Consider the following 27,948-nt stretch of genomic DNA (forward strand, 5'->3'; position numbering starts at 1 on the left):
TATCAAGAACGATTAAACTGAGAAGATAATTTACTGATAGAAATATTCTCTTTAATTGAAAAAGTTAGCATTCAAATATAATGGAGGCAGAAACTTCTAGATTTGAACATACATGCAACGAAATCCTGCACAACAAAATACAGGGTTTATGATACTCACAAGCTCCTAGTTCGTTTTGAACTTTTGGGAAAACGCGTGCGCCTACCATTTCCGTTCTCCGCGTACAATCTCGGAGGCATCAGTAGCGTCGTGACGTTAAACCCGGTGATCGTTTGTACTGCGCGTAATAATTAAAAAAAACACGTTATTAAAATGTTAGGTGGAAGAAGTCCGATGTAATTCAGGAGCCGGAGTTAAGTGAATTTGCCATCCTCTCTAAAATGAAGTCACTACATGGGATACGCTTAATGAAATTGTATAATCATTAAAAGTATGTTCATTCTGGGATATTGTGAGTGTTTCATTGAAAACCAATGTTATATATTATATGAATGGTACGTTGAGAAATTATTAATACGGAACTTATTTGCATGTCTTAATCGGAAGTTAGTTTTTATTATATTTGTTGTTGTTGTATGTTTTGATAGTCTACACATTGAATATGTCGTGTATTCCTATATTTTCAATGAAATTCACAATAATTTACCATAAAAATGATTAACTAAAACTGATTTCACTCGATATTAAAAAAATATAACAAAACTCGAAAAACTTCATACATCCAAATTCGATTTTTTCCTTTATCGAATTATGAATAAACCATTTATACAAAAGTTTTGTCGATTGTAGTCGTTGTTCACAAAGTTGTTATAATTTCATCTAGATAAACTTTAAATACTCATTTCATATATAGGTTATATAACGGAGTCTATAATTTTATATTTGTCGTTTTCTGTAATATTTCAAGGGAAAAAATTTATCTGGTACTAAAAAAGAAGTATTATGATGCCACGAGTATGTAGATTGAAATATTATCAAAAAGTATCTGTGTTATATTCTCCAATTTTTATTCAAAGAGCAGAGCTGAATAATACCGTCTTCTTAGATCCTATTCAATTTTGTTATTGGACCAACGATCGGAGAAAATATTTTGCTGGACATAAAAATATCTGAAATTTGATATTTTGAAACGTGAATATGTGATTTCTACTTCAAAACCTCCTCAATTGACAGTTATATTCTTCAATTTTCCCAATGTGCTTGTGACGAACGTTTGAGAATTCAAGAATTCACTTTATTTTATATCGGAAAATGATTTTCCAAATATATACCACCCGAATAATACTTTCAACGTATTATGGATCGATTTCACGCAAAGTTATAATTTTTCAATAAGAAATTTCGTCAATAGCCCATACTATTTTCAAAGAATAACAGAATAAATAGTAGGACTTTGTATTTGTTATTAATATCAACAAAAACATACTTGATTCAGATCATAATACGAGTACAACAGATTGGAATAGTCTCCAAATGAATTTGCTTTAGTACCATCAGACTAAATTCCTCCTTGGATCTGCTTTACTCGCAATCATATAGTATGTATTACAAATTATACAGACATTACACAAAATAAGACAAAAAACGAAAGTGTTATGAGGTATGTTCATTATTGAACATTTTCGAGAAAATATACTCTGATGTTGTTGAATTGTTTATTAATCTCAACAATCAAAATTGTTGATTCCCAAAACAGAAATGGAATATTCTCATCTACTTATTTTCTTATCTATCTGAAGCATTCGATAGATTCAACAAAGTAAATCTATCATAAACGCTAGAAAACTGCAGGATTTTTTCTAGTTAGGAGTTATACCTCAAATATACAATAAGTCCTTACGATTGATGGATTTAACGGTAGGGAACGCAGTACCACATACGAAGGGTGCCATATTAGGCACTGTGTATTAAACTTCTACGTAAATGAGTTATTTTCTTCAAATAGATAATTTATTTAGTTGTTTACGCAGCTGATTTTTTTTTATTTAAGAAGATGGAGAATCCAAGTAACGAGTTCCACGAGGATAGCTGATGGATATTTGGGACTCCCGTATCCTACCCACTAAACCGCCATCTTCTGTCATCTCCGTCTCATCAGGAACTATTGTGATATAACTTCTGGTTTGTGGGACTGTCCGTGTATATTGCTCCATTTGTTACTTTTCTGTTATGATATCGTCATACCAGGCAGCCGTGTACATTCTTTTGCCTAAGAACTCTCTCTGTATAGGTAGCAATCAGTTGCCAACATTCTACCTTGTGCAGCATTACCTGGACGATATTATTAGGATTTATGGTGCCGACAGTCTCCTCAACCTCCCCTCTTAAACAAATGCAGTGGTTATACACGGAGAACGTGTTTTCGGTATAATCTGAGTCGTTTCCACAATACGTACACTCAAGTGTTTGTAATTTCTTCGTTTTGTGAAGATACCGATACTTATTATGTACTCTTAGATTTTAATGTTCACATAACAAAAAATTATTACTTCAGAAGTCAAGAAATCGAACAAATTATCCACTCTAATATGAAAATAGGTTTGGCAAATTGATAGCTTCAAATATTTGAGAAACAAATGGATATCAGGCGCCTCGTAAACAGATAATAGGAATATCATATCAAAGCAGTACATGAAGCAATGTAAAATCTAAAAATCTGTTTCCATATAATTACTGCACTACCTTTGTTAGGAGTTTTTCCATATGGAATGTGTTCTGATTTTATAGTGGTAGTTAGATTTCCTTATTCAGAAAAAATATCGAGCATCACTTATGTAACGGTCCAATAAGCAAAGGAGTTGAGGAAATAATGAATTCACAAATGTTGGCAACGGGTAAGAAAAAAGAACTCCTTTGTACAGTGAATCTGAACTCTGAAAATTAAAAAACATACTCATCATCTATGTATTTCATTTGATGAACAGTTTACTAACTGTGTGATTGAAAGTACTGTTTGCTTTTGAGATAAACATATTTTGACTTACTTTATGAAAACTTTCATGTAACTCAAATTTTGTAACGAGAAAAGTTATTCTGTCAATACAATATACAGGGTGTTCCGGGATTTGATGCAAAAAATTCTGGAGTGAGTAGATGAGGTAAAGATAGTGCTGCGACATGAAAAGAAATTTCTCATACGACCCCTTGTTTCTGAGTTTAGGCCTTCAAATTAAACATAAGAATATAATGAATTTTTGATGGATGATCACGTATATCCATGTATTGTGTTTCATGGAATAAATAATTCTACATTACTATCTGAAGGCCAGGCGCGGCTCATCGTTAACAATCCGTAACTTTCACAGGGACAACCTATAAAATGTAAAAATATCAAGAATGAATTTTTCAATCGATTTTCTAGCAAAAATGAACTCTTTGCTAAATCGATATAATTTATAGTTTAGGAGAAATATCGATTTATATTTTTATATATATTTATATCGACATCCTGAAGAAATTATCATAAATTGTAATTATCTATTAAAAATACTTACAGAATGTATTAAGTCACAATCAAACCTTTCCAATTGAACTGCATACTGTCGAACATCGTGTTACTTACAAAATCAAAAAATTGAAATATAGAAAAATTTAGTTAGTTATTCTACTAATTATCAAATAAAACTTTTCTTTATGCCAGTTTGTTTATGTTTCAAGTATTTCCAATAAATAATCACAATTTATGATAATTTTCTTCAGAATGTCTCTTTATGGCGAACGGTTTCCTTGACATGTACATCGATCTTAAAATCCACATATTTCCCAAACTATACATTTTATCAAGTTTAACAAAAAGTACCTTTTTGTTGAAAAATCGATTGTACAGGTTTTTCCTGTAAAAGTTACGGATTGTTAACCATTGGGCATGAGCCGCCCCAGATTGTAGTGTATAATTATTCATGCAGTCAAATATACGACATGGACGTAATCATTCATTAGAAATTCATAACGTTCGGATGTATAATTCAGTAAATATACTTAAATATAAGTTCTGAATTCACAACTTTTAAAGCTTATAACTTAGAAACGAGGGGTTGTGTGAGAAATTTTTTCCTATGTCACTATATCCATTCCCGAATTATTTGCACCGAGTCCCTGAACCCACTGTATATTGATGTTAATTGCTGAAATATCAACATTAACATTTTAGACATCATTTTAATGCGATTCCAATGCAAATCAGCTCAAACTCATTCATACAGTCTGTTTATAAGTTACGTCCCGGACATAAAGACTGCTTTCAAGTTGATCGAGATATAATTTTCCGTGTTCGAAAATTATTTTTAAAAATTAAAAACACAAAATTACAATAGTTTTATGTATGTTTAATTTTCTTCATATAACTATCGCGAGTATTTTTTTCAATTTCATAAAAAAAAAAAAAATTTGAGTGAAATTCATATTCATATTTTATAACTTCCGATCTATCCATTAATAATTTTAATTAATCTATGATTTTTTTCGTCAACACGTCGTCTTTATAAAAAACAAGTTTCATATCAAAATAGACTGCAAATGGAAAACTTTCATTGATTATAATAATTATTGTAGAAATTCTGCCCAGAAGAAGAATGTATTAATTTCAAAAGAAAGACTTTTAAGGAAAAATAATTTAATGTAACGTGAGTATGCCTTCACAGACATCATAAAACAAATATTTCTCTAAATTTTAGAAACTTCGTAATGGTGATGGAAAATTAACTCAAGTAATTATATTCTGAAAGAAAACTCTGTTAATATTCATCGAAAAACCTGCATTGGACGTTGTTTGTATCTGAAATATATCTAAAATTGGATTGTTATTAACTACTGGGTATACATATTCAATTTATTGTCGAACTAAACTGACGATAAGTTGAAAGAATTAGTTCAATCATATTGATAAAATACTGCCTAGATATACCGGATGATTAGAAAATACAAGAATATTGAGTTTTTAAGACTAGTGGCAATATGAACAATGATTTTGATAGAATACGACGTGAGAGACTGATCAGCTATGAGGATAAAGAACTGTCGTTCTTTGTATTGCAGAGAATCAAAAAATAATGTTAGTGTACAATAGGTATCTACAAGACAAAAAGTGTTTTTAAAACCTAAAAAATCGAGACGATTTATCAACAAAACCACATGAAAATATCTATAAAGTAGAAAACCGTCTTGATTTTTGATTGAAAAATAGTTTTTAAATAAGTTAACCTATATCAACCTATCTGAAGCAGCCAATACTTCTATCTCACCCCACCCTCCTTGGATAAAGCACAAATCAAAATCTAATACATCTCTAAATATATTTTCTTAGCATGAAACACACAGCGATATTATAAATTGATTTCTAAATATCATTAATTCCACTCCGTATAATAAAATTCTTTATACAGATGTATCCGAACCAGAGGCCAGCGTAAGTTGTACCATAGCTAATTCAAATCAATTAGACAACATCCTTTACCATCTTGCGTCTATACAAGATAGTTATATGCAACCCTCCAAGCTCTAAATTTTTCATCTCTTGACGTCAAACAACCAACTATACGCACAGAATCTATCACTTCCAATAGAAAAATGTATCCCGTATATTATTCAGGATATTCACGATTCTGATAATTCGCATTACACGTTCCATACATGACCGATGGGCAAAACACTTGGCAAGTTGCAGTACTAAGCTACAGGTATTCAACAGTCCTACCTCATATGCTATGTTATCACTGCAAAATACCACCCATAGTTAAGCACAGACTGACAAGTTCTTCACAATCACAGACCTAATAACACAAGATACCAAATTGTTTACATTTCTAGAGTGAGCCATCATTGACCCTTCCACTTTATATGCTAAAACAACTGTAGCCAAATTTACAAACAGTATAAGTTTATCGAGAGAAAATAAAAAAATAGGAACAATTTACTATCATTTGCAATTAACTAATAAAAAAAGTGATTTAATTTATTTTTTCTACGTCCATTATAATTTTCACCTCCTTTTTTCACTCATTTGCAATTATAAAGAATGAAATTTCCGAATCGGTCAAAAAGCGTGAAAAAAGTACCGCAGCGGTTGATTTTTTCACGCGTTTACGTTAAAAAAGTGCCGTGACATGTCATTTTGACGCAATTATAAAATTGTTCTATCAAAATAGTGGGATGTAAACGCTTTCTTTCTTATGTCAATTCGTTTCTCCGATATACTATCACACTTCATTTCTTTATATTCGTTAAATTAAATCCGTTTTGTGTCTAATTGAAAGAAGTGTAGTATTATTATTAGTGAAGGAGAGTAATAGTGAAGAAAGTTTAAACTGCACACCAGAAGATGTTGAATGGGCTACTGCAGCGACTATGAATCTTCTCCCTGAAAAATCCAGACAACAGTATTTAAAGGTATATAATTGTTTTATGTAGTGTCGTACTAAAAAAGGCATCAACAGCTTCAAACAAAGAGTGTTACTAGCTTACTTTGAAACTAAATCCAAAAAGTTTTTAACACTTTGGCCGACTTATTCAAAACTAAAAGGCACTCTAATGGTAAATAACGACGTAGACTTGAGTAAATACTCGAAACTCATTGCATATTTGAAAAATAAATCAGTTGGCTATAGACCCAAAAAATCTTAAAACGTTTGCCCGTGAAGAAATTAATAAGTTTCTGTTGCAAACTCCAGACGATCATTATCTCATGCATAAGGTATGACAGTGAAAATAATTAATGTAATCTTAGATATTATTTGTAACATCTTTCAAGTTGCTTGAATATTCGGAATTGCAGGAGCTCTGCGAAGGGAGGAATTAAATAAAATGAAATGTAACGATATTAATAATACCGGAAATGATTTACTGTACCTGATACAAAAGCTCATGTTCAACGTCGATTTACTGTTATTGGTGAAATATCTGACAATAGATGAAACTTGCTAAACATTTATAAATAATATAAAAACCAACGATCCACAAATATCAAAACATATAATTTCTTTTTGTAGTATAGAAATGGAAAATGCAAAACCCAAGTTGTAGGTATCAATATCTTTTCAAAAATTTCGATGCTCTTCGGCGTCTCTATTAGTGGATTCCGGTGGTGATATAATTCAACTAAAAAAGCACAGTGGGTGGAAATCCAACACAGTTGCGGAGGGTTACGTAGACGACTCAATAAAAAACAAAATGGATTCCACAGTGAAAATTTTAACGGGAACAACTAGTTCGACTTCAACCAACATTGTAAATGTTCACGATCTCACCAACAATCCAATAAGTACTAATACAACTATAGACGTTGTTATTTCTTTGAACTCGTTAAATGTTGCCAATTAAGTACCAATAGTAATGTAACTTCTTATTTTATTATTACAAAATAAAAATTGATTAATGTTTTGTCGAATACTTCACTCACTTGTTGCATAAATAATTATTTATAGCAAATTGGTTGAATTCAAGAAATAGTGTATTTTCAATTATTTTTTTAATTATTTTGGCTATTTTGCAATATATATATGATTTTTTTAAATACTTCAATTATTTATCAAACAATTATGGTTCGTGGTTGTGTAGTTTTTGGAAAAGTTATTGTTAACTTTTCACATGTAAGTGTTGTTGTGTTTTATGTCATCATTCAATAAATGGGATTAAATTGTAAATTATTACTTTATAGTATTGGACTATAAGGCTTATTGTTATTTATATTACATTTTGCTTAAAAAATTATGCTCAGATCAACTTTGCCAGAAGATCTAGTAACTAAGTCAAATGGAGCAAGATTTATTAGAAAGGCTGACAATCCTAGAAGTTTTAAAGGTGTTTTGATTTTGGATGATACATCTACCAGGTAAGAAATATTACTAAACTCCATTATAGTAATGATTATAACATTTTTTTCTTCCAGGTCTGATTCAACTGTTCTTGAAATACCTCCACTTATGAAAGAAAACCGTAAGTAAGTCAAGTATGTCCTCCAGAGCTACGGGAACTGTTTTATTAAAAGTCAATGAGAGTTCAACCAGTCCTGTAACATAAACTGCATTGGAGGTGAGAGAACCGCATTCTGAAGTAAATGAAGTATCTGTGGCTAGTATAAAAATTTGTAATTATTATTATAAGTTAAGGAAAAAATGAACATATTACAAAATCATGTTACACGATTTTAAATAAATCTAGTTAGTTTATCACTTTGACTTATTTGTTTTTTTATTTATGGTAAAATTAGTCGATAATCAGTGCACCACTGGTGGAATAAGAAGGTTAAGATTTTGCAGAGTTCCGGAAAGTAACTCTAAACTGACAGGAATAATCCTCTCCGTTTTGCACTCATTTCTTGTTCACAAAGTTGGATCGCCTTATCAATGAAATATTTTGTCTCTTGTGTTATTCGGTCTTCACAATACTCCAGTAAACGTCGTAACCTTCAGCTAGTAAATTCGATTCAATAAACTTCAAATATTAAAACGACATCAATCTATACAATGGAATATAACTTGTTAATGTAATCTTTTGTAATGCTAATGTTGAGGTATCCTTGTAACTTGTAACTGCCATGTATCGATCATCTCAGTTTTTAAATAACTAGCTGCCATCATGTTCATTTTTGATAGTTGCAACTTCATAAAATAGACTTATGAATTCTACTTAGATTTACATATTTTTTATCATTGACAGCTTCCTCGTTTCTATGCATGTTAACTATTTACAAAACGTCTATTTTTTTATTCAAATCCAATCAAAGGATTTATGAATTTTTATAATTGAGTGTATATTTTATGGTATTTTATAGTTTCATAATGCATATCATAATATTGATAACTTTTCAATCCATTTAAATTCTAGTCCTCCACGATATGAAAAGACTTAAATGACTTTCCAATGTCACTTTCCCAGAAAATAGATATATTGAGTATACCTGGGTATAAACTATATAGTTGTCTAGGTCTTGGTCAAAGATAGCCCAAATCTGATTTCGAGAATAGTTTATTTCCACATCACAAAGGTACAAGTCAAAATTCTCAATTCTGCACATCAACGCGTACGTCTAGAATGTTCTAGCCAATGACCTAATATATTATTAATAAGATTTTTCCATCACCCAAAACTCAAATACTAAAAGAAAACAATATAACTTGGAAAAAAGTGATACACGAACAACTATAAATCAATGCAAAAGTATTGATTACTGAATCCTGAATGGTCCCAAACTCCCTTACCTATTCCCACATTTCCTATATTGTGTGAAAAGTTTCGAGACAATCAACTAGAAATTACTCATAGAAACTATCGTCGTCACAAAACCATTAACTAAAAATTTTTCAAATTAACAAATATCATGACCTAAAAAGGATAAATTGAAGTTTGGCTGCCACCAAATCAATTCCATCGGTAGAAAATTCTTTAACTTTAAATGTGGAACGTATTTGAACAACTGTATTGAATTTTTATACAGAAATAAATTGTGAGAGAAATTAGATATAATATTTTGTATAAATGCGTACTACTGATTATTATTTTGCTTCCCATGTGTTACTCATACTAATACAAATTCAATCAGAATGTATCTTAATTATTTAATTATACATCTTACAAAGTTTGGATGTATATCATGAAATATCCTTAAAGCTCTACACGATATTCGCATATGATAGGAAGTTTCGCAGTATCAAAATCCGGGTAAATATGAAACACCAGGGAATGAGACTCTCAGAATAAAATTAGAGTGAACTTTATTTCGGGGTGTTCATATTTAGGAGCATTTCAGTTTATTTAATATATATTGAGGAAATCCTGATATTCGTAACATTAATTATAGTCTAAACAACTACGTTCACTTCTAAAACAGATTCAGCATTTGATACAAACCGTTTATAATCATGGAACTAGCTAAATAGTTATATTAGTATAATCATTAATGTTCATTATAGTTAAATTGTGTATCTTTTTAAGGCTTTAATACAATTCCTCTGAATATAATATTTACATATAATTAGGACCTATTCCTAATTTATCAATGGTTATTATCACCTACTCACATTCGGTTATGAATCAAATGACAGAGTAACAAACGTCTGTGGTGTCCATAAGATCGTGACAAGAATCCGAAACTAAACAACAAACGACTTTATAGGTCTTTCCAGACGAGCCAAATCGAAACAAAATTTGTTCGCACACGAAGCACTTCTAAGCAAATAGTCGCCTATTTTTTTGGAATAACTGAACATGTCGGTACCGTTCCATTTAGAGCAACGTAGAACAGTCAATGGAATGGTACACCAGCATTTGTTCACCAGATATGTTCGAAAAAATCAGAGAAACCAATCTTAGAAGAAGAATCATGCTCCACTACGACAATGCGAACTCTGACAGATCAGTTCAAACAAAAACGTTTTTGAACAGTCAAAATATCAAATTGCCGTACAGTCCTTGTTTGACATCCAATGATTTCTTCTTATTTTCGCAGATCAAAAATAAATTGCGAGGTCAACTTTCTTCTACGCCTTAAGAAGCGGTTGATACGTTCAAATCACATGTTTTGGAGGTACCTAAATCTGAATGGAAGAAATTCTTCTAGAACTTGAACGCATACAAAACGTATTGATCTAATGGAGAATATGTTCACAAACAATAAAGCCATATCCAATAATAAATAATTTTTGTTAAATCGATGAGTATTCAACACTTATTTGATTGATTTTGTTCATTTCAATTCGGGAAATAGAGACTCATTTTTATTTTTCGATTGTCTTTCCTGTAAGGAATTTATTTTAACAATATGATGAATTTTCGGCCGCTTATTGCAAACGCGCTGAGCAGATCTAGATAAGTTCGTTACTACGAAGTATATTTCAAAATACTGGACATACGAGTAATCTGGTATAGGTTCTATCATTGAACCATTTTTAAGACATGAAGTTGAAACTTTTGTTTTCCGAGCAAAAGCTGAAATTGACTAAAAAATGTAAGAATTGGTCAATTTTACCTTTTATTTTAGGAACTAGAAACCATTTAACCTTATATCGGTTTGATTTGACAGTAGTTCCGGAGATGAGGCATTTTTCAAATAAACTATTTTTGTTACAGGTACACTTTTTATCGATGCTGATTATAAAGGATGTGGGGTGATGATTCTAATAAAGAGAACAAGTAAGAATTATATTGTGAAAATGTGATTCAGTGACAAAAAATATATCTATAAAAGCTATGGTCACCCTGAAAGGGTTGGGGGTCATTTTACTGTGGACAATTACAATTTACAGGAGTGAAAATGCACCAACACAAGCTCAACACGGAAAAATATTGGGTGAGTAATACCACGTTTCGTTCTTTCTCTCTAGTTACATTACAATACAAAAACTGTGCAGTACACAATCATAAACTAGCTTCATTACTCAACATTAACGTGGATTCATCTGCGATCAGAATTTTCTTTGCGCTATTGGTGACAGGTCGGGATATGTTTTTTTTTATTCTTGCTCCATTTCCATGTCCAACTGCACTCCAGTACAATGAACCATACCTAATCATTTGTCCAGAAGAGCTATTGTTTGATATGTACATTACAGATTCGAAAAGAATTGGAAGGATGAGAAATAATGCTGAAGTAATGAGGTTCCAAAAAAAAGAACTATAAAACAAGTACATGTTTAGATCTATCCCGAATATAAATTTAAAATTGTTGTATCTTTCCATTACTCACGGATTTCAGAGATGTTAATAAACTTGTTATTGTATAAATACCAGAGGAAATCTTAGACGAACCATATTGAAACTTAAAATGGTTGATGTAAATATGTAATTATATCAATATGCTGCAGATTTGATTCCATATTCTAAAAATATTACGTCAAACTGAATTCAAATGTTCCACATGACAAGGTTCTGCCCTTAAAACCAGTCTCCATTACAATAAATACATTTGTCAAAGCGCTATATCCATTGTTCTTAGTTATATCAAGTTCCTACTGTTGAATCCATTTGTGCATTCAGAAAAGATTACAGTTTTTTTAATCACCATTGAATTCATTCGGTAGCAATTTGCTAGCCAAGTTTAAAAACTCGCTCATATTTAATGCAATTTTCACTTATTCCACATTGGCACTTATTTCTTTCAACCCTTCTGAATTGATTTATCAAACGGTAGTCAGAACAATTCCAATTTTCAACTCTGCGAATTTTTGTACCCTTGTTTATTTGAATTAACCAGAGAATAATGAATACGTGAACTGAATGATAATTCACAGTAGAATTTGTACCTTCTATATCTTTGAAAAATTCGAACAGTTAATCCTGAATTCTCACAATTAGATATTTTTCTAAAATTACTTAGTGATAATTATGATAATACCGGAAATTACTAGCTCCGAAAGAACCATTTACCAAAAATAAAAGTTTAGAACTTTTATCTCGCCACGTCGTCTCAACTAACTAGGTACAGAATCCCTTCAGGCATTTCATCGAATTAATGTCTTTTCATTTCGATTCCAGTTCTTTCTCAAACTTTTGAATAATAAGCGTATTCTATGTAAACTTACAGTCGAAAAGAGAAAGGCGCATTTAAGCTGGAAACGAAAATTCAGCTCACAATTTTCATCTTTACTTAAGATAATCATTAATCTATTTAGGTTTGGTTTACCCTGAATATCACGTCATCAACATATAGTCTGTCAACGGAGCGAGGGGTGAATTTGATTAGTTTTCTTGAGGGGTGACAATTCCTCTGTGGAGGATATAGATAGATTGAAAACACCACTACTCTGGGCATTTTTGATACCGGAAGATTCCAAGACTGAATTCCGCTTCTGGGGGAATGTGGTTAGTGATTATGAGGTATTGGCTGATCAAAGCTGACAGCGGTCTTACTCCTGGAGGGATTTTTCTCCCGTTTGAAGGATCCTTTATACTTTTCATTTGTAATGTGTGTAAATGAATGCAATATTTTGCTGGTATTTGGTACGGCTCTTTCTTGGCACTCACTACAGTACACTAATAGATAATAAAAAAAAAGCCCCAAAATGGATCCACATTGAATAGTATACATTGAAAACTAACAGTTTTCAAAGAATATTCACTATTTTTAGCGAGAGTTTGGATTGTGACCAGGCGACTCTGAGCTAAATTATTCGGTGTGTGTTCACGAGAAATAACAGTGACTAATTTTTAGATATCTTCAATAAACCTTACAAGACAACCATCGGCGCTCCAAGATAGCAACCGGCGTAATAGAATAGAAGAACAAGCTAAAATAACGAATCGTTTGAATAAATTCCAGAATTCCGCGTTAAATTCTGAGTATTGATGATTATTTTGGGATTGGATTTGTTTTTCGAATGATTGAGGTGGTATTCAAAGTTTCTGTCAGCCATTATAAAGAATAAATATGTAGATTCTCTAGAAAAAAAGTTTTTGAACAATTGTAAGTACTGCACCAAAGGCAGTGACAAAATGAAAAAAAAAAATAAAATAATGTGTTCCCAAATTTTATCTGCCGGATTGAACGACTAAATTATCTGTTTCAAAAGCAATGGCGATTGAAATCTGTTTAAATATATTTTGAGTCATAACGTTAGCACCACCGATTATGGGTAATATGTGTCAAAGGAATTCTTCTTACATATAATTATCTGATCGTTCTCTTTTGCTTGAAGTGCGAGGATCTAAGTTTTTCCTATAAATGATCACTGATTATCTACTGAAATATTGTACATCATACTTTTGATGTGATTTCAATTGGAAAACTTCTTTGTACTACTTGTAGATCCAAAATAGTGCCAGTTGTACAATCGAAGTAACTGCACTCGAATCAGAAATACATCGTCGCTAATTCACCTCTGCGAATGAACAAATCTTTGCCAGGGAAGAGATAAACATATAAGAACTCACTCATGAAACTCATCGTATACGTATATGAATTATAGTTGGTTATTTGTAAACTCGAAGAAAAAACACTTATTTAATAATTTCAATTGTGTTATTTAACAATATTTTAAAAATTGGACGTGACATCTATTATATGGTTATCTCAAATTCGCAACTCTTCAATAGTGTAAAGTTCGTGTGAGCACGCCGCTTCAAAACCTCACTTATTTACTCCTGAAGAATGCCTGTATATTCACAAACCGGTAATAAACCTTCTAAGCTTCTAAAAACTTCTGTCATGATATTTAATTGCAAGCTTTTGGTGCTCTATTGGTTGAATTAATTATTTCAAGAAAATACTCATATATCAATTCATTCACGAAGATGATTTGACTATTTGATTTCAGATCAAGAATATTGGTACGAACAAGCAAGAATAGCTCTTCGAAAACGTCTGCAGTACTCTTTAGAAACTGATCGACGTCCTTTTGCCAAGAATGTGATATTATTTGTAGGAGATGGAATGGGTGTGGCAACAGCAACAGCAGCACGAATTTTGAGAGGACAGAGATTAGGAAAACAAGGCGAAGATCACGATTTAGCATGGGATTCATTTCCTGCTGTGGCATTAGCAAAAGTATGTATGTTCTAAGAACCATTCGTTTCATAGAGTATTATTCCACAATTTTTTGTGATAACTTTCAATTGCATCAAACATTTCTTCACTGAAATTCAAGTGTATTGTATATGATTTCGCATGCAACGCATTCCAGATCTTCGAATAACTCCAATAAACGGATAAACACATTTTTTAACCAATATAAACTATATATTAATATCCACAAATTCAAGACTCTCAACTTCAAGCCAATGGTACTGCGGTTCAGGGCTGTATAACTGGAGGCAGATACGGTATATATAAACGAAAAAATATAAGGAATTTATGCGAAGAAAGAATAGGAAAAACAAAAACAATCAAAAATTATGTTTAGATTTATTCGATTACTTGTCCTTCCATAATCCTTTCAGTGCTATAGATCCTGAAATTTTAAAAAAATGGAACAAATTAAGCACATTAAGGTCATTGTCAAACGTCTATCATATTTTGTGTAGTATACCAGCTAAAACACCATTAGTTATGTGAACACTAATTGAGCAAGTTCTCTTGTAGGGCTTAACTGTCTATTCGTACGTGAAATGGTTAATAATACATTGTTAGTAAGAGCAATATAGTCTCAAAAATTCATAATGTGGCAATAAGAAGATAATAACACATTGAACCAGAAAAATGTGCAAACGATAGTTTGAAAGTAATAGTCATTTGAAATTGTAGTTATTTGAAAAATGTTTTCATTGAAAAAGTAATAGATTTTTCTGTCATCAATTGGTATTCAAATGTCATAAATTATTTATCATTGTTATTTATGAAAAGCATTCATTCTAATTAGGTACTTTCAAAATTAATCTAACATTATGTTTACTGACCAGGAAAAACATTTTTTTGATAAGCGGTTACGGTGATCATAAAAGAACTTATGATGAATTAACTTATTTAATGATACGTATGCAAATCGAAATTACCAAAACTTCAGTATGGAGATTCATGAAACTTTATGAAAAAGGATCTGGCTAAAAATTGCGCAAAAACTAACCAACGAAGGATCATAATTAATAATAAAAAATTTTTGGGCGTTATGCAAAATTTAAGATCAATAATTTTACTTTGAAACGAATTTGAATTATTGAATTGGCGTATTGAACGAAAATAATGTTCTAAAAAACATTTAATTATTTTAACTTAATTTTATAATGTTATTTTTTAAAACCAAATAATGAGCCACTAAATTTCTGAATTCACTGCAGCATTGTACAATCTGACTCAGATCTATGGTTCTTTCACATAATTTCTATCATTATTCTTTGTGCAAATAGGATATCTCTACTATGTTTGTATTTAAAGAGAAGTGTTTCGAATAATTGTATCAAAAACTTCACTTGAACAACTCTAAATAATACAATAATATTTAAGATTCCGTTTTTGTTGTGTTTCACTATTCTACCAAAATATAAAGTCAGTTATATTGAATTATTATCATTATCCAAAAGTTTTGACGTTTTGGAAGTAAAATCAGATTAGTTAAACTTATAAATATTCATCTTATTAGAATCATACTCGTAAAATATTTGATTATGATAGGTTGCAACTGCTTAAATAGCATTTTTGACAAGATATAATTGCATAACGAATAGGGGTATGATTTTATAGATACAAATCCTTATTATTCATGTATCGAAAGTACTAAGTAGATAATTATGCTTTGAGAATGACAGTATCGCAACCCTGCGGGTCTCTGACAGTCTAGAGACTCATACAAGTATGATCCATTTTTGAAGTGGATATCTAGAAATGCTATAGAAAACATAAACGAAGTTATGCTGTTGAGATACAACTATGTGTTGTTATGTTATGTACAATACATTTGGGATAATTCCCCTTTTTTTTGCAAAATATTTGGGACCTCGAATTGGTTATTGTTCACGTGGCAGACCGGCAACCTTTTTAGGAGAAACACCAGGGTGAATAGACAGTCGCTGAACTGTATTTAGCGACTAAAAATGGTTTCAAGGATGTTGCCAGGCCTATCATATGATTGTCTCATTTTCTATATGATATAGGAAAAATTACAGAAGTTTAATAATTTTATTCAATTAGACAATCGAATTGTCTTTGTCCGATTAAATAATATCCATGTTAAGTTCCGTATCAATCATTTTTGTAAGACACGCGTATATCTTTAATAGTTTATTTTGTAGTAAGGATACACTCTAAACTATTCTAATTCTAGGCTAGGTCATTATGACTTCTATTTTAAAATTAGTTTTTCAATAATTTTTCGAAGAAAGATAAAATTTAACGTTTCGACGTCAAATTTCATCTTTCTTTTTTCGAAAAATTATTGGAAAAACTAATTTCAAAACAGAAGATACCTAAAATCAAAAGCATTTAGATGCATCAATATATCAAAAGGTCTGAGAAATAAGAAATTGAAGAGATTGGGGAGAAATTCATTGTCTCTCGGGACAGCGAAGCGAGCAATTCTCGAACTACTAGATCTTCGAGGAGCTTAGCTTAGGTTTCTATTTTATCAGTCCAAAATGCTGTCAAGAAGACGTCTCTTGCACAATCTATTTTCTCTTTTTACCAGTATATAAGTCCGTAACTATTTTTCTTCCAGACATTCAATATGGATGCCCAAATCGGTGAATCTTCCGCGTGTGCAACAGCGTTAATGTGTGGAGTGAAGACAAATTTTGAAACAGTAGGACTGGATGCTAGAGGGCGTTTTGAAAATTGTTTCTCCAGTTTCTCGTCAAGAGTTCCATCTTTGATAGATTGGGCTCAAGAATCAGGTGAGAAAATTTAAATAAAATTTGATAAGTAACTTAGCGTAGCTAGTTAACGGATGATCAATCAATGAATTCAGCCATTTCTCTCCTTTCCAACATATTCTCCATTAAACATTTGTTTTCTAATTTTCCGGAACAAATGAAGTGGTAATAACAATATTTTTTAAATAATAATCAACTCAGATCTCAGTCAAATGTCAAAATCAATGACATAAGTATCATAAAGAAAGATTTGAAAAATTTGCATTAAAAAGTTTGTACAGTATTTTTAGTTCTATTAGTAAATATTAGATTATAAATTTGAGAACTGTATTTTTCATTTATTTGATTAAATTAATTTTAGTATTATGTGGGTGATATGAATGATAATTATAAATCTTCCAGAATTCATTGGTTTCCCATACCAATCGAATGAAATTTTATTGTCTTAGTTTCCAATAAATTCAGTGTCAAGTACAAATAATAATTGTTTAACATTTTCTCATTCTCATAAAATTGTATATTATCAATTTCATCATACAGAAGGGGTAAAATGATATCATTATTGAAAAGCGTGTAACTTTTTACGAGATACTGAAGTATATATTTTTTTGTCGAGTTCATCTTAGTTATATTACTATCCATCAGGACTTCTAGCAATATAGCAATTTGCACAGATATGTTGTCGTTTCTCATTTCTTGAGTGAATAAAAGCTTTCCTCCAGTTCCTTGATATTTATCTTTGTACTATTTTTGTTCGACGTTAATAATTCTTGTGCGATTCCGTATTTTGAGAAACTAAAAATACTAGAATATTTTTGTTACCTTCTTTATCGTTACCTGGCTCACTTCTTATCTGTGTTTCATATTTAAACGCTGATTCTCACTCATTTGGTGCTCCAACTGATGAATACATTTGGAGAAACGATGAAAATCTAGAATGCTTCTAAGGGATGGAAACCAATCTTACAACCAATTGAGCTTTCACCTATTTTCTCCTTTTTTCCTCTTCGCCTACACGAAGTGGTACTAGTTCCTTGATCCTGTCACGCAACGGTCAAATTTATGTGTAGACAAACACGGAAGAATTGGTGATATGTAAAAAAAAATCGTGGAGCTCATTGTAGAGTGAGAAAACTGCATAACATCAATTTGGTGAAGTAGTTTAATGGGGAGCACCTCGAATATATACTTCTGTCGATTATGTGCAGCTGTAATACAAAAGTTTAATCCACACAGTATTTTCTTTAGGAAAAATTCATGATAACGCCTCTTGCAACACATGACGACTTACTTATTTCTTTCTTTGAGTTATCATATTGAAAATTTCACTTATCAAAGTGTAGCTAACAACTTCGCGAAATGACGGAAAAAGTCCAAAATAGGTAATTCCTTACATTGGAGTAGGTAATTTTATCCAAATTTCAAATTTTGTGCATATCTCATTCTACTGAATTCACACATAATAGCAATTGTGTTTTTGCAAAAGGAAATTGAGGAGATTTGATGATTTGATAGATTTTATCGTTCCCAAAATTTTTAGACGTTAAATTACTTCCTTCTATGGTCAATATTTTTTATAGACAAAGTTAAATATAACTATAAAATTTTCAAAGAATTGTTATGTGCTTTGCTATGTTAAAAAGTATTCTGAGTTCTCTATTTGTATGAGAATAATTTATTTGAAACGTTCATAACCAAAAAAAAAGTTAATCCATTTCGAACAAACAAGAGACACTAGGGTCAAATATACGTCCAATTGACCAGTTCATTAATCATATATATGTTGAAATAATAGATTGGGATCTTTTTGTGACATCCAAAATTTGTTACAGTTTGATGAATGTCATCAATAATGTTGAGTTATCAATCATTATTCAAAATTAAGATATTCAACTCCACGTTAGTACAAATTTTGAAAAAGTATTATTGAATTATTAAGTATTATTGAATTTCACATTCCAATAACACGACTCTACAAAAAAATTTTCGTTCTTTGTCCTAAAGTTTATACTATTATTTTCCAGTTAGTTATGCACAAAAACGAAAAGAAAATACCTTTTTTCGGTATAAAGTTTGCTTTTGTGATAGTTATAATAATAATACTCATTTTTCAATTTTTTCATAAATTTTAATTGATTTTAATATTTTTAAAAAGACCGCGCGGTGAGAGTGGGGTATTAACGTTTACACTGTGCCGCTAGATGGCACCCGAGTGATAAACAACCATCGGGTGTTATTTACAAGCCCAGAATAACTTAAAATGTCGTCACGAAAGTGCAAATACGATGCTGATGCATTTTGTTTTATATGTGGTCAATTTATTAAAGTTCGAGATGTGAAATATGAACTAAAGACATCTCACGTTCTCTGTGAAGCCTATGAAGCATATTTTGACTGTCCTGTACGGAATCAAGATAAGCCATGGGCTTCACATGTTGCTTGTAGTTATTGTAAAAGGTGTTTGGAAGGTAAGCAATTTTTATTTAATTAAGCGATGAATCCAAAATAATAGACATATTAATTTTTATTTTTATATTTTTAGGTTGGTATCGAGGTGAGAAAAGGTCTATGAAATTTGCAATACTAAGGATTTGGCGAGAACCAAAAGACCATATTACTGACTGCTACTTTTGTATGGTGAATCCGAGTAAAAGTCGTAGAGGTAAAAATGCAAAACCTATTGAATATCCTGACCTCGAATCTTCTTCTGCTCCAATTGCTCACGACCTGACACGACCAGTACCTGAGCCACCAAAAAAATTATCGCAGAAAAGTAGCTCATCTTTTAGTTCTTATAAAAGTAATTCCGATAAGGAGTTTTTGCCTACACCTGAACAACCAAAACACTATCTCATTATTTCAGAAGATTTTAACGATCTAATTAGAGATTTAAATTTGCCAAAAAATAAAGCAGAGCTTCTAGGCTCTCGGTTAAAACAGTGGAATTTGCTTGATGATGTTAAGATCACGGATCAGCGGACTAGGCATGAAATGTTTGCAACGTTTTTCACGAATGAAGATGGACTTTGTTTTTGTAATGACATTAAAGGTATGTTTGAAGCAATTGTGTCCCTAGCGAATGGCGTTTATTCATTGACAGCTCTACAAAAAGTTTAAAAGCAGTTCTATTGCACAACGGGAATAAATTTCCGTCTCTTCCAATTGCTCACTCAGTACATCTTAAAGAAAATTATGAAAGTGTCAAAATTTTGCTTGAATCTGTAAAGTATCGTGAGTATAACTGGGAGCTGATTGGAGATTTTAAAATGGTGGGATTTTTAATGGGGCTACAGGGTGGATATACAAAGTATCCGTGTTATTTGTGCTTGTGGGATAGCAGAGCGGATTCTAAACACTATATTCAACGGTCATGGCCTGTAAGAACAGAATTGTGTGTCGGAAAACAGAACGTCAAATTTGAGCCGATTGTTGAAGCGGAAAAAGTGTTAATGCCGCCTTTGCACATTAAGTTAGGGTTGATGAAACAATTTGTTAAAAAACTGGATGAAACTTCAGAAGCTTTTGGATACTTAAAAAAATTTTTTCCAAAGTTATCGGAAGCAAAGGTTAAAACTGGGGTTTTTATTGGTCCGCAAATAAGACAGATTTTCGCCGATGAAAAATTTCCAACGTTGCTGAATCGTACTCAAAAAGCAAGTTGGAACAGTTTTAAAGCAGTAGTTTCTGGATTTTTAGGAAATAATAAAGCTGAAAACTACGAAAAGTTGGTTGAGGATATGCTTACAAATTTTAAGGCCATGGGCTGCAGGATGTCATTAAAAGTACATATGCTGCATGTTCATTTGGATAAATTTAAAAACAATATGGGAGCCTATTCCGAAGAGCAAGGAGAACGTTTCCATCAGGACATCATGAATTTTGAACAACGCTATCAAGGCCAATACAATGAAAACATGATGGGCGACTATATTTGGGGTTTATTGAGAGAAAGTAGCTATGAACATAAAAGAAAAAGTAAAAGTGTGCACTTTTAAGTTATTTTCCACTTTTCTGTAAGCTAATTTGATAGTAAAACTTAATAAAAATAATAAAAATTTTTATTTCAATAGTTTTATTTTCAATCAAAAATTAAAATCCGAGATTTTTAAAAATTTCGTTCAATCAGTCTTCTAAGCACAAAAGCAAAGTTTTTCATGCCATATATTTTTTTTCCGTCTTATTACGACCTAAACTACCGAAATTTAATGCTTTGCAATCAAAGTCAAATTTCATGTTGACCCGTGTAATTAAAAGTGCATCAAAAATCCTTTGATCGGACTTTTTAGATCAAAATTTGTAGACCGATTAACAGCGACAGTGTTCTTGATGACATTGTTTCTTTTTATTTAAATAAAGATTTCGAAAATCGACATCATTTCATTTTATTATATGGTGTTTTTATATAAGAATAAGTACAGACACAGACTGTGAAATACATCAAAGCACAGTGTTTCAACTGCAAATTAGCAATATATCTACAAACACGGAGCTCCAACGAAAGCTGGACATCAGCTAATCTACATGCAAGAATACAACCTGATTTTATCGATTTTTCCTACATTTGCAACTATCTCCGGTGTCAGTAATCGGTATTGTGCGACAATTTTCTGCTGTAACTCTCCAAGATCGGCGGGCGGAGTATATATCTTATATTTTAGTTGTCGCCACAAAAAAAAATTCAAAGAGAGATTCGGTGATTTGACTTGCTACTTCATTGCATCTCTGATTTGCTTCTTTATTGAATCTCTTTAGCCAATCCAAAGCGCTAGAAAATGTGGGTTACAAAACTGTCTAGGTGGTATTCTTAAACAATCATGTCATGCTACAATGCATTTATTATTGAGTTAATAACGCCTCGCATTAATTCAAATGAGTTTTTCCATTGAGATTTCCGTCAATAAACAATGGTCTGATAATATGATTCCCAAAACAGACTAATCATTCTTTTGATTCCAAAAATGTTTGTGTCTGTGCGGCTGTTTGTGTGTATACCTGTGTTTTTTTAAATGTGAGAAATACTTTTTGCGCCACATCCTCAGGACAAGATATTATGTTTGGTTCTCTAGCGACGAAAAACTTACTCCTCTTTCTTCTACGTCTGTTTCTTTCGCAGCACTACCGTTATGAATTACTCCACGTAGGGGAACTGTTGATCATAATCTTTCTTCAAGTCCTTAATTTCCAGCTTCTTCTTTCTAAGATGCTTGCTTCACTTACAGATTGATCCCCTTCTAAACAACAGAAGTTTTTTGAGAATCTCGGGAGCAAAGAAGCTTGTATCTTCCCAGGCTGTCTCCGATCATTGTGCTCTCAAGATGTCTGGACGATGCTTCTGCTTGTACTGCTTTCTAAGTACTGCGGAATAACTCGCAAAAAATACATGCTGAACATCTTCGTTTGTACCAGCGCAAGACGAATAATCGGGAAAAGTGTCATGCTTAAAATGTTTCAGGTATTCCAAGAAGCACCTATGCTCTGATACTAACTGTGTTAAGTAATAATTGATCTCTCATTGATCACGGTTCACCCAAATGTCTATTTTTGTATCGTTGTTGTTTGTTTTTCCGTTTTTCCTTCGTGAACTCTATTTGCGTTAATTCTGTAGAGCCTTTTCACCGGTAGAAGGCACTCTTTCCTTTATCAAGTAAGCTTATAAGCAGCATTCCGGCTTTAACGCTCCCTGCCCATAGACACACCGTACGGATATACTGGCATTACCGTCCTCCGTGATTCCTGTGTGTTTAATGTATCAGTCCATCTCGGAAGGCCATAAGTCAGTACAGAGGTCACTACAGATGATAATAGTTTTCTCTTTTCCAGCTTTGGACCTCCTATGCTGGTAATAAGACGTGCTAAGACCATCGCCGCTTTGTCGCTCAAGTGCTGTGGCTGCTGTTTGAAGTTGAGCGTACAGTACTTCTTATTCTCCCCTAACCATTTACCCCCTTCAATGGCATCCTTAGCAATATTAACGTCTAAATAATAAATGAGGATTACTTTCGTTTCAATAATGATAATTTTAACTATTAACTTCACAATTTAATAAAAGGCGAAGGAGAAAGAGACTTATCGTGCAATTAATGTGAATTACATAATTGAAGTCCACAGTTTGGATCCTCATTCATCCTCTTCTAATAAAATATAACGTATTTTTTCTCATTTTGAATAAATATATGTTTTATAAGAATCTGTGGAATGTGAAGCTACCGCTGGAACACAATTTATATACCAAAAAATACATTTATACAATACAGTTTCATTTTGTTTTAGGAAAATCCACAGGAATAGTAACAAACACTAGAATAACGCATGCTACCCCTGCAGCACTTTATGGACATTCTCCTTCTAGGTACTGGGAAGATGATTCTAAAGTACCTCCAACTGCAAGGAAATCCTGCAAAGATCTTGCACGACAACTTATAGAAAATGATCCAGGAAGAAATATTAACGTAAGTTGCATTTTGAAGAGAATACGAACTTTCCCATGGTCTTGCTTAATAAAATGATAGAATTATTTCAAGATGATTGGAAACAAAGAAACAATAATGTCATACAAAACTGACAAAACTTGAATTTTCATAAATATCCTAGATTATGATATTATTTGAATATTAAAATACTTTTATGATCATTTTTTTGCCCAGTCACTACAACTTTTCTTTGATTTTATAATGCAAAAAGAAACAAGCAACTTAGAATCTACTCAAAATATCCTACAGATTTTGATGAAATTTATGAAACAAAATTAAAAACGTCTCTGCATCTATTCAGGTACACTTTATTATTATTGTTGTATAGGAGATAATATTCATTGGTATTTTATTTCATCAGATATATTGAGATTTATGAGGTGAGTGATCCATTGATTGATATCAGAATTGGATCATTTCTTCAAGAAAAAGCATATGAAACGATCTAATATCTAAAAAAATTACACTCCCAATGTATGTGGTAAAACTTTTGGTGAATCATGTAGAATATTACAATCAAGAGGAAAGATATGATTTTATTTATGTAGAAGTTTTCTTGGCAAGCAACTTCCTGAAAATATGAGGAAATGTACTGAAATAAAATACCGCGAAACCGTAAAATTTTACAAAATATTGTCTGAAACAACTTCATTCCGATCAATATACCGTATAGGTTGCCCCACTATCCTTATCTTACGGCAAAAAAATAAAATTTTCGTGAGAATGAGCAGAAAATTATATATAATATATGATACAAAACAAGCACTCTAAAATTCGAAAAATTGATGCATTTACTACACTTTAAAAGTGGATATGTTTGAATATGTTTGATATTTAATATGGTGTAATTTCATTTTCTACATTGAAAATTAGGATAATTTGGTTCAACCCATAGCTCTAAGTCTCATGTCTATTCATTTTTGTTATCTCTTGTCCTAAAATATTTTAATTTAATATTTATATAAAAAAGTTCTCCCTTCTTTCTGGTTTAGTTTTAAAACAACCATATAAAGTAGCCTGATGGGAAAGGAAAGTTTCCGAAAAATCTGCTATTTAATTCATCAGGAGCAGAGGCAAGAAAACCTGTAAAACATGAAGTAATCATTACATTCTTTGACAATTTGAGAGCTGCATTCGGAAATATTTCATTGTAGCATGAAATTCTTGCTTTCCTCAAAAGTGAAACGATAGGCAGAAATATCAAGAAAAACTGAAAACAATTCAGCTTTGGAAAAATCAGATTAGAATCCAGGATGTTATCACTCCAAAACGTAACTAAACTGTAATTTCTGGAACCATTTGTGATATTTATACTGACACACTATTTATACCACCACTACAACAACACTCACAATTACACTGTCTGACGCGCGTTTCGTTTCAGGGACTGAAAGTAAACTAAAACCTAATGACTTGATTTATCCGTTGTATACTAAATTTTCCCACCAATATACCTTCTCCTGCGAAAAGTATTGATTATTTCCAGCGGGAAAATGGTTTTGGCGGGAATCTTCATGTTTATTCCTTGACTACCAAACTATACTGCAAAAGCACCGCTACGAGCAGGTACATCCCGACTGATTCTTTTCATTGTATCCAACATAAGATGGCCAGTCTCCATTTCCTGGTACATCGTTAATTCACTTTACACTTACCATCGAGAGATACAATAAGGAAAAAACATTTATTGAGGATGTAGCTGTACTTAACCTTTATGATTAAAGAATTGGAAATAGGTTTCAGAAATCTCTAAATGAAATCACTTTTTTTCAAACTTAAAATGGTAAACAAGAAAAATTTGCTCTGATAATTTTAAATCCTGTTTTTACAGAAGAATTGGAAATAATATTGGGGTTTTAAATTGGTTTATGAATCCAACAATACATTAAAACAATTATTGAGCAATCCTGAGGATAAAATACCAAATTTGGAAAAGAGTGGTATATATGAATTTAGCTGTGGTGATTCTGACGGAAAATATATTGGGCAGACTAGGAGATCTGTTATTGACCTGTTTAAAGAGTCATAATAATAAATTGTTGGATGCATTTGAAACCATTAAAATTGCTTAATGTATGAGTAGCTTAAATAGGGACAGAGGGCCAATTCCTTACAGCCCACTCTATAGTTTAGTAGTCAAGGAATAAATATGAAGATTCTCGCCGCTGGAACTAATTTTCGCGGGAGTAGGTTTATTGGTGGGAAAATTTGGTATAAAACAGGTTAGTCAAGTTAGGTTTTAGTTTACCTTCTGTCTCTGAGGATTATAACTTGGTTATCAAAACGCGCGTCAGACAGTGTAATTGTGAGTGTTGGTGTGGTATAGTGGTGGTGTAAACAGTGGGTTCAGTACTCCAAAACATGGACTGCTTAGCAGCCCAATAAATATTATAAGATACACAGTTATGTTCAACTGGAAATTTGTAATCTATCAAAATCTGTAACATCTCCAAAAATTTTTTGAAACTCTTTTGATACATTTGTATCAGGTAATACCAATCATCACATTGATTTGTCGACTATAAAATGAAGTGGCTTATAACATTCATAATATTTAACTTGTTTTTATATAAATTTTGATCAAGTAAAATATGTACCAGGTTTTTTCATATACTAAAGTTTAATACGACCTACCTAAAGGTTGGATTACCCCAAAATGTGAAATTCAACCATGGCGGCCGTGCGTTTAACGAAAAAACGTAATTGACACTTGTTTCTACAGAAACGATGACTTCACTGATTATGTTTCTTAACTTTATGTAATAGTACTCAGGCACCGAACAAATTTGGTTTCGGCAGCTTTTATAATCTCTTTAAATAGCTAAACCTAGCAGTATATATACTAATTGAATGAAAAATAACTGAAGTTGTTAAGATAACAGTCGGCGCAAAGAGCAATTATGAATATCGCACTGATAAAAGTCACATTTTAGTGTTTTAATCACATTACCGGAACTTATCTTCTTACTTGCATATATAAAGAGCAAACTTTATCTATTTAACTTTGAAAGTCTATTGGATGTAATAGCCGAAGGTATACAGAGTGGGCTACAGAACATAAGCACGTCGAATTTTGTTCTCGGAAGAACAGATTTTTACGTACAGTCGTTAGTCAATCCCTTCCCTTCATCTTCTCAATAAAATGTATGCCAAATCATTAAAAAACCGTTAAGATGAATTATGCCAACATAATTAGGGAATTGAAATGGGAGTTACATATTGCCGCCTTATATAAAAAATTAAGTTGCTCCTGTTTTGCACTGAAATCAATTTCCAGAGAACTGAACTTATACGCTACCTCAACAGTCTATTATACTCTTCTGGGGTACGTGTGGTGCGACTCAATTTGAGCGAATCTTAGTTCGCAATAAGAAATCGCAAATAATGGCGATGTACACTTTTTAGGAGAATGTACAATGTGGAAAATTAAAATTTTTTGTTAGTAATAAAGGCTCTAAGTCCATCAGCTTGTTGAGGAACTCCTTTGGCGTTCCGCAGAGCGATTTCTAGAAACTTATTAATTTTTCCAATTTAGTTTTAACGGCTGTTGATAGATTTAATATTCAATAATTTCACTTGAGCTCATGTTTGCGACTTGGGGGCGAAGGCAGAGAAATTGATTTTTTACGAGATCTCCATATATTTTGCATCTTTTATAATTTGCAGGATGATTCCCGTCGCATCACACGTCTAACATTTTCTGATCTGACCTTCCTCCTCCCAGTATGACTTAGTTCGACCGTAAAGTTGACACTGAAACATTGAGAAATTTCTCGCCATTGCCTTAGAATTTCTTCAAGAAATAATTAAACAGCCAAACTTTCCCTTTATGAGTGCGAGGCTATCTATGGACTATCTAAGGCTACGGTCCCTATATCCACTATTCTTATAACTAAAATAATTGAGCTGCGCTGAGTGGTAGACGATCTCGGTTAATTTTTTGTAAGGTTTGAATTAATACTATGTCTTAGTTTATGTTTGACCTTGGTCTGCTGACATCGTCACTTATATAACGCACTGCAGTGAATTGATTCATTCATATCCCAATATTGTTGGGAGATCATTTCAATCACTCCTGTGCCTGACTTTTGAATACTTAATCGACCGTGAAACAATGCGATGCGCTTAAATAGTTGACATTTCTAATGAAATAAGACATTTAAAAAGATACATATAATTGAATTATAATTAACATTATGAAAAATATATCAACAATGAATTCTTTACATGTTCAAAAAAATTTAGAAGGCCT

At 31.9% G+C, this 27,948-nt stretch overlaps 1 protein-coding gene across 2 annotated transcripts in view; it reads left to right on the plus strand.

Annotated features, from left to right (window-relative positions):
• Positions 1-229: 229 nt before the first annotated feature.
• Positions 230-27,948, plus strand: part of LOC130896412 (alkaline phosphatase-like) — a 37,880-nt gene continuing 10,161 nt past the window's right edge. The window contains exons 1-5 of one of the 2 annotated variants that reach the window (XM_057804474.1): positions 230-494; positions 11,062-11,281; positions 14,244-14,473; positions 17,073-17,247; positions 23,497-23,675. In XM_057804474.1, the coding sequence (XP_057660457.1) occupies positions 11,182-11,281; positions 14,244-14,473; positions 17,073-17,247; positions 23,497-23,675 (684 nt within the window). In that variant the 5' untranslated portion in view covers positions 230-494; positions 11,062-11,181. The remainder of the gene's footprint in view (positions 495-11,061; positions 11,282-14,243; positions 14,474-17,072; positions 17,248-23,496; positions 23,676-27,948) is intronic. The other variant, XM_057804475.1, reaches the window with a different exon arrangement.

Source organism: Diorhabda carinulata, chromosome 7, assembly GCF_026250575.1.
Source record: "Diorhabda carinulata isolate Delta chromosome 7, icDioCari1.1, whole genome shotgun sequence".
In the NCBI taxonomy this organism is placed as follows: domain Eukaryota; kingdom Metazoa; phylum Arthropoda; class Insecta; order Coleoptera; family Chrysomelidae; genus Diorhabda; species Diorhabda carinulata.